We start from the raw sequence: 11146 nt of genomic DNA, 5'->3' as shown, positions 1-11146 counted from the left end.
AATGTGTAATAGGTCATTATAATTAATAGATAGAAGGCTTCGAAATTTTAATTTCCTACTTGTGATTTTTATTGCACATATATACGTAATAATACTAGATGAATGCTTTGATAAACAAGTTAGATAAAAATTTTTCTTCTCTACAACTTTGTTTCGAGTTAATCCCCAACGGATCTCAAAGACGCATAAAATTTTGAATCTTAAATATCTCGATAGCTATTGAACTTTTGAAAAAGTATGAAATACCTTTTTTACAGAGAATTGAAAGCGCTACAAAAAAATTTTCTTGCATTTTATTTGATAACTCGATATTTACAGAGATATTTGAAAAAATCTCATTTTTTTTTCTGATAACCTCGAAATTTTTTATGGAAAATTTCTCAATTTATTTATTAATAGAAATATAGTTAGGTACGTTAAATCTCACCATCGATTTTGTGTCTTAGTACATTTATTCGTCACCGATTTGCCACAAAATCTAGTGAAAAATATTATAAATTACTCTTATTAACCCTTCAACCCGCGCCATGAGTTTTTTTCTCACACTTGACTTCAAATATTTTTTTTTAAGTTATTTCAAATGTAATGACCTAGTGAAATTTTTTTTGTCTTAATAAAATTTGATGCTTTTTATGATTTTGAAATTTTCAAATTTATTTTGAACATAAAAAATATTTTTAAAAGACTTATTTTAAAAAGCCATGAAACTTTTTCTCATCACGCGAGTAAAGTAAAGCGTAAAAATTAATACGGTTCGGCTCAGTTCGAACAGTTCCGAATCTTTTCGGCAATCACCGCCATTTTTTTCAGCCGTTATAACTGTTATTATTTACAAAATTAAAAAGTAAGAAACAAGTACATTATAGAAAATTTTAAAATAAAAACAAGCGAAATATTCAAATAAATTATAATTACGTCGTAACTGAGAAAGTGCATAATATTTTTGTTTTATTTAAATTGAAATTTACGATTAGAAAAAAAATTTTGAATACTTTTTAATGCTTTTGAATACTTTTGAATCACCCTTCTTATGGACATTTAACATTGCAAATCGTTTTGAATCGTTCTGCTAATCAGGGTCTCTATGTTATAGTTACTTTCTATGCAAAAAGTCTTTTTTTTCCTTCTTTTATCATAATCAATTTTTTTGTATAATATATGCTCAAAATAAACGCCATTAAATGCCTAGCTTAGACCTGTAAATTTTTTCATTAAACACTGATCATTTTTGATTGGTCGGTTGCAGTAATTAATTTTTCTAAAAGCACTAGTGCACCCCCTCTACCCGAAATATTACAAAAATAGACGTGACATATCCCCACTCGGTAGTCCACTCTGTAGTTATCAAAATGTACAAGATAGGTTACTGAAGTGAACTCGCCTCTACTCAAAGCTGTACATCATGAACAAAAAAAATTATCTAAATCACACGTGCGCCTTAAATTTATCGGCAAACGATTTTAGATCATGATATTGCGACCTTAACCCTTTAGAGTCTGACCTTGAAACCCCATTCTTCGGTCTGGCAAAGCCCGATAGAATTAGAAAGAGCGCGAAGCAAATGTGACAGGGCCGTATTATAAGAGAAAAAATTTCACCTAAGCGAGAAAGAAAAAATTATTTTATTTTTTATTTTTAATTTAATAAATAATAAATATCAAAGGACTTAAATTCAAAATGAAAACAACATTTGGTTTCATTATAAATATAGTTAAGTAATACTGCAATTACAGAGGAATGTGTAAAAATTTTTAAATTTTTCGAACTTTACTTTCGGAGACTATTTTCTCACGTCAACAATACTAACTACGGCACTATCGATGAACACAGCGCGAGATTCAAACGAGTGGAAGGGTACAGGCACACTACTACCCTCACATGTCATTCATACATGCTCACGGAACTCCACGATTCGCGCTCTCCCCACTAATCTCACACGGAGACGCTTCGAGATCCTCTGACTCTAAAGGGTTAAGCTTATAACCTTATTTTTAAATAAAATAAAATATGTATTAGACTTTTTATTAGGTTAGCATTAATGTTTACTGATTAATAAAACAATAAATTAGATAGTTTAATTAACGAGACTTTGCGTTTTGGATGTTTTCGGATTTTTACTCTCACCATCTAATTTTAATATCTAAGGCATGCGCCTTGATGGTGGGGGTAAAAAACCGAAACGCAATTTCATAAGAACTTTATGTAATTGAAATATGATATCAAGGTAGAGGTCCTGCATGTATTTTTAAAAAATCAGAATTTTTGATCGTTTGTGAGGCAAGATGTTGATAATTAAAGTGCACACAATTAACATGTAGTAGCTCGGGCTAACCTAAAAAAAGTCAGTTTTTTACGTATATTTCAAATTATTTTGCTTAAGAACCTTTCCAAAAACTAACAGATTGTGAAAAACAAAATTTCGAATTTAAAAAAATTTTTAAATAATCATACTACCGATTAGTGAAAAAGTTGTGAATATTTAAAGAAATCTGTCACACAATTTCAAATGAGAAAAAGAGAGTAAGCGACATCAAATAAAAGAGGAAGCTATAACAAGTGGAAGAGTACGCAATAGCACACACTATAGGTCGCGAGTAAACTACCTTAATAAACAAATATTTAATTCAACTTTTTATAGTTAAATAAATAATCGAATAAATAAACTGAACAAAATAAATAACACATTGATTTTTATAAAGACAAATTATTGTAATAATTGCGACTCATGAAGTCTTTGAGAATTTAACGACGTTTTTAATTTGAGCATTAATTATATAAAGTATCGTAGACAACTGGTAACATCGCGTATAATACTCTCGTTCGGTTGGTAACTCTCGTTGGCGCCCATGTTTCTAAGCCCCGAACTCGAGTATTGTTCTAAATGACGCTAGTTATCTAAGATAGTCTAAGATTTTACAATAAATTACAGCCTACGTATTATTAGTAATAGAACATTTTTTCAAAAATAAAGTTGTAGAGAATAACGGACATGTTTGATGTATTTACGAGCTATTGTTTGTGAGTTATCGGCTCTTCGACCGATCCTAGATCTAGACTAATTTTATTAAATTATTATCTGTACACTTTTATTATTTTTAAAAAAATCCTCCTTTAACTAGATGATTAAATAACTAAACAATTGCCTTACAACCTCTAATTATATATAAATACCGTATTCATCATATTTTTGTTTATTTTTCGATGTTATTGCGATAAAGAAAAAAAATTGAATGGGATTGTCTATTAATTAATAAATACTAAAGTGCCTGATTAGCAACTTAGCTAAAATATTAATAATTGTCACTAAGTAAATGTACAATCCTGGGTATCATATAGTCACTGCAGAAATTACTTATTTTATTCAAATTAATAAGATTGTAAATGTATATAAGTATTACGAATTTATTAATCACCTCACGTGTTGATGCACAATTATTTATCTAGAGATGAATTTATCCCACAATAATTAAATGATAAATATATTTTAAAAAGCTTATTCGACAATCGTACTAAAAATAATTTAAAAAATATAAATAGATACTAATTATCACACAAAAAATATGATGAATACACATAAAGTTAATCTACGGGATCCGCTAGTCTGAAATTAAAACCATAATTTGTTTATTATATATTTTTGTAAAAATTATAATTCTACGCAGCATAAATTTTTTCTTAACCTTTAAAAATTTTTAATGCCAGTCTTCAGAATTGTGTTCATTAAAATTACTTCATAATTATCCGGTATTTTTTTTTATAATTAATGATTATAACAACAAATTTCACTGTGAAATATAAGACTTCTATCTTATGATTGAAAACTTTCATTCAAAACAAAATGGCATCAACGAAACAAAATGGCCGCTTACGACCTTCTTCTTCGCCTTAAAAATAAAAAAAAAAGATTATATGACCAAACAATTGAATCATTAAGGCCATTTTCTAATATCTGCGCCAAACTAAATGTTCCTAGAAAATTTGTTCGATTAAATTTGTTTGAAAAATTTAAAATTCGCGCCAAAAATTAAAATTCAACTTGCGGATCCCGACAAAATTCTAGATAATAAAAAGAAGCCTTAGATATCCTGCCCACTTTATCGATACCACCCAAATTAAAAAAAAAATTTAAACAAATATTCTATATATTAATATATATATATGATTATTGTAAACATAAAATATTAAATATTTAATTATAAATAATTATATTATAAATAATCTATATATTGTTGATGTTATTATGGTGTAATGGGTACAAATACATAAAAAAAAAATTAATAATAAATAATTAAATAAAAACGACTTAATTTATTTAAACAAATGCATTATTATTTATTTATTTATATAAAAATATTTTTCATTAGTCTTATTATCATTATTGATATCGCGTTACTAATGTCAGTCTGAAAATTTTTCTTCTTCTGATAATTAGTAGAAAAAAAGGTAAAATGGCCACTCTCAAAATTTCGATTAATTTCTTGATTGCTAGAAAAATTTTAATTAAAATTTTTTGAGCAATAAAGTTATTTTTATTCAACGCATGCCTGATTATCATGACTTATCATATCTGCAAAGCAAACCCTAAATGACCATTTACCGATTGGTGGTTAATAATTCGTCACAAAGCAAATGGCGCCCCATGTTCCTCAACAGCGTGTGTTTATGGGGTCATAAACAATCGCATTCGAATCCATAAACACATTCCTCAAGAGTCATTATCGACCGTTCTCAAAAACAAACTCTACTATTATCACTAAAGCAAATAATCTCGACAATAAATATATTCAGAATGAGTAGTACAATCAATCTAACAACTTTGATGTCAGAGTCGACGTATGAATACGTTGATTATTTTTTATTAATTAAAGTAAATAAGAAATGAGTGGTAAGAGAAGTCAAGAACCAGTATCATAGAGATACCCCACCTGATTTAGGGTTTACTTTGCTGACATAATAATTTGCAAAAATCAGACAATTGTTGAATAAAGTATCCCTGGCAGTTTTGAATCACCCTGGAAACACCCTGGGAGTGGAAATACGGTGGAATCACGGTGGATCCAGGGTGGTTACATGATGTACCCACCCTGATTCCACGGTGATAAAATGAAAAAAAGCCCACCGTGTTTCCAGGGTGATTCAAAACCGCCAGGAATAGTGCATAGCACATGGGTTAAGTCTTTATCCGTCAAACACAATGTTCTTAGCACTCGTCTCTGGTGCACACTAAGCACTCACTGGCGCTCGTGCGTGTGTACCTACGACTCGTGTTAAAAACATTGTGCTTCCCGGATAAAGACTCACCTAACCCACTCGCTATGCAATGTACTATTATCACACCATTGTCGAAACTTAAAGTTTCAGAGTCTCTACAGCCAGTCGAAATAAGCGAATTTCAAGCCGATGCTACAAACAACTGCTGGTGAATTCGTAATTCAAAAATACCTTCATACAGAGGACAGAAACATGCGTGTTTCTTCTCTTGGAAAGAAACACAATTGTTTCTGCCTGGTGTGAGTTATATTTAATATTCATCTGCAGCTTTATTACTCTCATTTGTTTGCTTGTCACTTCAGTTTACTCATTTCATTTTTCAAGTGACAGTTTTAATTAACCAAATAAAATTTCTAAAAAATGAGTGACAATAATATTTTTGTCTTATTTACTATTCAATAAATGACTGTAAATCACAGATTTCTCATACTCTAACAGTACTGCGCATCATCGTCTTGAAATAAACTTGTTCTTTACTGGCTGTTGACTCTGAATCTTGAAGTTCCGATGCAGGTAATCATGAAAAATATAGTGTGTGACTCAGGATAAAATACGGTTTCAGACTGAGGGTGATTTCAGCCCTCGGCTGCGGCGAGCATGAAAATAAAAATTCGATTGCTTGAAAAAATTATTAAATTATATTTCTTTTTGTTGATCCGAAAAAATCATATATGAGCTTATATGTCGATACATGCTCATATATACCCATATGTGCTTGTGTATGCCCACATCTGCTCCTATATGGACATATATGCTCATATATGATCGTATATAAATTAGATATTATCATCCAAGCCCTAGAGCTGGTGTTTACAAGGATGACATCATATATAGAGAATAAATTTTCTATTCAGATTCATATAAACATGGTACACAAACATATATGATCCATGTCAAATTGTAAAAAAATTTTTTTCCGAAAAACGAAAAAAAAAATAACCCCCCGAATAAAACGTAAAAAAAAAAAATCTAAAAAAATTCTTGTTTGGTCTCGTTTTTTGGAAAATTTTTTTTTTTCCTCTTTACCTTACATGTACTGAATAACTAACGCAAAAATGAAAGAAAATCCAAAAAAAATTAATTTTTTCATTTTGGTAATGATTACACAAATTACGGAACAAAACTTGTTCCTTTAATTGTTTCGTAAAACTTTGAGCAATCGGTCTGGACAAACGGTTCAATGGATCAATCTGAAAATTTCCAGGGTTTTTGGGGGTACATTAAGCTGTAAAATTACCTGGCAACATTATTTTTTTTATCAATATTTGCAGAGTAGCGATGAGTTGACTAAAAAACCAGAAAATTACCATTTTTTGTGGGTTTTCCAAATGGATATTAAGGATGAAAAAAATTTTTTTTTGAAAAAATCGAAAATGGAGCTTGTAAGGAATTTATTCAAGTTTATTAAACTGCCCTTTAAATTACTGTGTGACCATTACTTGCTGAGATATCAATAATCAAAGACAAAAAGATCCTTTTTCATTTGAAGGCTGATATCTCAGCAGCAAATTGTCGTACAGAGAAACATAAAAAAGCAAATTGTAGCTGAATAAATGTCCTAAACGAATCATGAATTCGTTTTTTTGAAAAAATTTTTCCCGGCCCCGTAGATCTAAAAAACAAAACCAAAAAATTTTGAAAAATTTTGTCTCGACCTTTTTCTTATGATTCCGCAAAAACCGTATCTCAAAAAAATATTTTGCTGGAAGATCTTAAAACTAGAGATTTCAAGCTTTAATTTGCTTTTTTAATTTTTTCGATACGATCATTTTTCACGAAAATACAGCCTTCCAAAAATCTCTAAAAAATTTATAAAATTTTCTTGTTCCTTTAATTTTTTGGATAAGTGTATTAAAATATATGATCACATGAAATTATCTATATGAAAATATATAAGGCATCAATGTTCTAGTTTGATTTATCTAATCGTCATATATAATCCATATATCAATGTAAGTGATGATATATGAACTGATATTATTCATATGTTAATATATATGAATCACATATGATCATATGAAATCATATATGAAAACATATGAAGCATAAATATTCTTGTTTAATTTATCTAATCATCATATATGATCCTGATATCAGTATATGTACTGATATATGATCATATGAATTCATATATAAAAATATATGAAAATAGTTATTTTTGATACATATGCGCAATGGTAGGGATTCTGACGGCTCGAAGTGACGTCACGAGTTTGAGGCTATGGGCACATTCTTATCAAGACCGGATATAGTACGAAGTCTTGATGAGAATGTATCCCTAGCCTCAAACGCGTGCCTTCACTACAAGTCTGTCAGGTTTCCTACCTTTGAGCATAAAGTATCGAACATAATTTTTTGTCATATCAACGGCGGAAGTTGGATTTGAGAGAGAAACAGTTAAAAATGTTTAATTACTGTTTATTCAATTTAAAAGCACAAGAATTGAAAACTTTCTGAGTTAAACACAAAGCTTGTCACAGGAGATTAAATGGAGATGAATTAAATGTACGTATATATTGAAGTCGTTTACAAGATTCGACTGTTGCTAAGATTTTTAGTCTCCCTGATTAAAAAAGTGAATTGAAAAGTATTGAAAATGATGAGAAATGAATCCTTTCGAATACTTTCTATACCCCAAGGTATTCATTTTGACATAAAATGAATACTTTTCAATCCCAAAATAATAAAAGAATTTCTGAACTTCCGAGGAATTGAAAAAGATTCAAATGAATTGATATTTTTAATCTTTCTGAATCCTTCTCAATACCTAAATAATCCGACATTTCGGATCAAGTGTGGGATTGAAAAAGATTGAAATGAATTGAAATTTTTGAATCTTTCTGAATCCTTCTCAATACCTAAATAATATCACATTTCGGGTCATGTGTGGAATTGAAAAAGATTGAAATGAATTGAAATTTTTGAATCTTTCCGAATCCTTCTCAATACCTAAATAATCCGATATTTCGATCAAGTGTGGGATTGAAAAAGATTGAAATGAATTGGAATTTTTGAATCTTTCTGAATCCTTCTCAATACCTAAATAGTCCGATATTTCGGATCAAGCGTGGGATTGAAAAAGATTGAAATGAATTGAAATTTTCGAATCTTTCCAAATCCTTCTCAATACCTAAATAATTTCACATTTCGGGTCATGAGTGGGATTGAAAAAGATTGAAATGAATTGAAATTTTTGAATCTTTCCGAATCCTTCTCAATACCTAAATTGAAATGATGAAAGATTGAATTCTTTTCAATACTTTCGAATTCCACTTTGGAATTGGAAAGTATTCAAACGATCGAAATTTCAATTCCATTCAATACTTTCCAAAACCGCCGAGGGATTGAAAAGAATTGAGATAATTTTCAATACTTTTCAATTCACTTTTTTAATCAGGGCTACCTAGCGGACGTTTGTCGAATTAAAAGACAATTCGACTCATCTATTGGCAGGGAGCGCGACGAAAACGACATCTGATGGCTACAAAAAATCATGCTCGAGAATTATAAAAGATATATAAAATCAGTGTAAAAAATCAAAATTCGTTATAAAATCAAAATATAAAAATTTATAATGATATAAATAAAAAAGTGTAATTGTATTTTTGATAGAGAAAATTAAATTGAATATATTTCGATAAAAAAATTAAGTATAAAAAATTTTAATACATAATAAACACTATTATTTTAGAATAGAATAAGGTTAACCGATAAAATCAAAACAAATAATAAATGACAATTACAATGATAATGGTTTAAAAAATAGTAGAATAGTCAATTGAGTTTTTTAACAAAATTGAAGAAAATAATTTTATTTTAATTCATGATAATTTGCTTGTAAATCGTAACTAAGAAAACATAATGTTTTTTTAACCTTCCGTTACACGCGCTTTCTCTAGTGTCTCACTCATATTCACGCCAACTCTATTAGCTTTAGTAGTGTTGTACAGGGAATCACCGTATAGCGCGAGTAACGAAGGGTTAAAAAATAATTTTTAGGCAATGATAAAAATCATTATCCAAACCGGATTTGAATCAATAAATTATAAAATATTGTTTTAACCTCAAACGATGAGCAAAGGCAAACATTAACGACACAATAACTATTATGAACTATTTTTAAACTTAATTTTCACGTGTTTATATTCAAAGAGAGCATGATTTAACGAAATTGTATCCACAGCGAGCGCTGCGATCGTTTCAGTTGTCCCCACCATATACTAGGCTCCCTGCCAATAGTTTGCACCCTCTGCATTTTGCTCGAAAATTCAACTTTCGCGGTTGATATGACAAAAAATAAATATTCTTGGCCGTTTCATTTAAGCATCATATATGATTGTTTTATATAAGGTTTTTTTTTCTGAGAGTAAAAAAAAAAATTTCGTAACGACCGTCTATCCCACAGTTACTTTATTAAAAAAATATCATTTTCTAGATCCGTTTCTGACATTAGTACCAAGACATTTATTATAATAAACGTAATTGTAATTTATAATTAACAATCAAATTGAGACTTCTGAGCAATAATATTTTGAATGTTGCGTTGAATTTGTTTAAACTGTTTTGATTTATTTATTGATGATTCCGCTGGCGATAATGATAATGATGATGATGATTCTCCGGCAGTCTCTTCTATGTAAAGGTTTCCCCCTATTTCCGGCCATCCGGTTGGAATTACCACTCGAGTGTCTCGTTTCCGATCTGTTGATTATATTTAACATGTTAACACCTCAATTATCCATCATGTCAGTTGTTATAATATTTATATTAATAATAAAGATTATTTCGATAATGATCCAGGAAGTTATTAGTCTGGAATCAGTTGGTAATTTGAGAGAAGGAAAAGAGTTATTAAAAGTTTTGGTTCTTATTTTAATCACTGCAGCACATAAACTATCTTTATTTTTTCTCTGTCAGGAAACAGAGAGATCACCTCGGCCGTGTAGAAGAAAAATTTTCGTTTTTTTAATTGTCCGAAATTCTACTCGCCCGGGTCTAAAAATTTGATCTGATTTTAGTCTAATTGGACTATTTGATCTGTTTTTGATCTTTTATAAAAATTTTAAGTTGTTTTTGATCTGTTGTTATACAAAACAAATGCATTACGGGCAGACAAAACTAGATTAATTCTTGAACTTTAAAAAATTTTAGTTCTGAAAATTTGCAAGGACTAAACTAGATTAAATCAGGGACTTGTAATATTTTTATTTATGGGCACTATTTATAAAAAATACATGAAGTTATAGAATTGCCCGCATGGAAAAGCTATATATTGTTAAAAGTATATAACAAAATATATGGTGAATATGTGATAAATATATAGCGGCAAAAATATCTATATTGAAAAATATATGTTTTTTACATATATTGGATTATATATTTATCATAATATATTTACTTGTATATAATGTTTTGTATTTTTCTATATATATTATCTCATATAATGCTCAATATATTCTTATCATATATGGATAGTATACATATAATTTATAAGTATAATATAATAAACTTGATATATATATCCATATATTTTGACTCATATAATTAGTGGTATATGGTCTCTATATAATTAATTATATATAAAAGAATTTATATGATAAAATATATGGTTCGCGGTATATTGGAGTTATATTTTTCCAGTATATCAAAACTTATATTTTTCGCAATATATTGAAAATTATATTTTTTAATATACTTTTTCAATTTCTACACAATCCCACAAAAAAAGTCAAATTTATTATTTTTTCTCCTTCTTTTCATTGACCTTATATTTACTGGCAATAACCTAAGAAAAGTAAAAAAAGTGCCATATATTTTACAATATATTGGAAACCATATATTTTGCAATATATTGGAAAACATATATAAAAAATAT

At 28.9% G+C, this 11146-nt stretch overlaps 1 protein-coding gene across 2 annotated transcripts in view; it reads right to left on the bottom strand.

Annotated features, from left to right (window-relative positions):
- The window catches only part of LOC130674278 (hybrid signal transduction histidine kinase E-like), a 33176-nt gene that overhangs the window by 8932 nt on the left and 13098 nt on the right, over positions 1–11146 (bottom strand). Inside the window, exon 5 of one of the 2 annotated variants that reach the window (XM_057479565.1) lies at positions 9660–9972. The exons of the other annotated variant lie outside the window; for it this stretch is intronic. Coding sequence (XP_057335548.1) covers positions 9767–9972 — 206 coding nt within the window. The 3' untranslated portion in view covers positions 9660–9766. Of the gene's footprint in view, positions 1–9659; positions 9973–11146 lie in introns of those variants that run through there. 2 annotated transcript variants of the gene reach the window in all.

This window comes from Microplitis mediator, chromosome 9 (genome assembly GCF_029852145.1).
Source record: "Microplitis mediator isolate UGA2020A chromosome 9, iyMicMedi2.1, whole genome shotgun sequence".
NCBI classification, from domain to species: Eukaryota; Metazoa; Arthropoda; class Insecta; order Hymenoptera; family Braconidae; genus Microplitis; species Microplitis mediator.
Note: the sequence above shows the minus strand (reverse complement) of the source record. Positions and strands in the feature narration are given on the sequence as shown.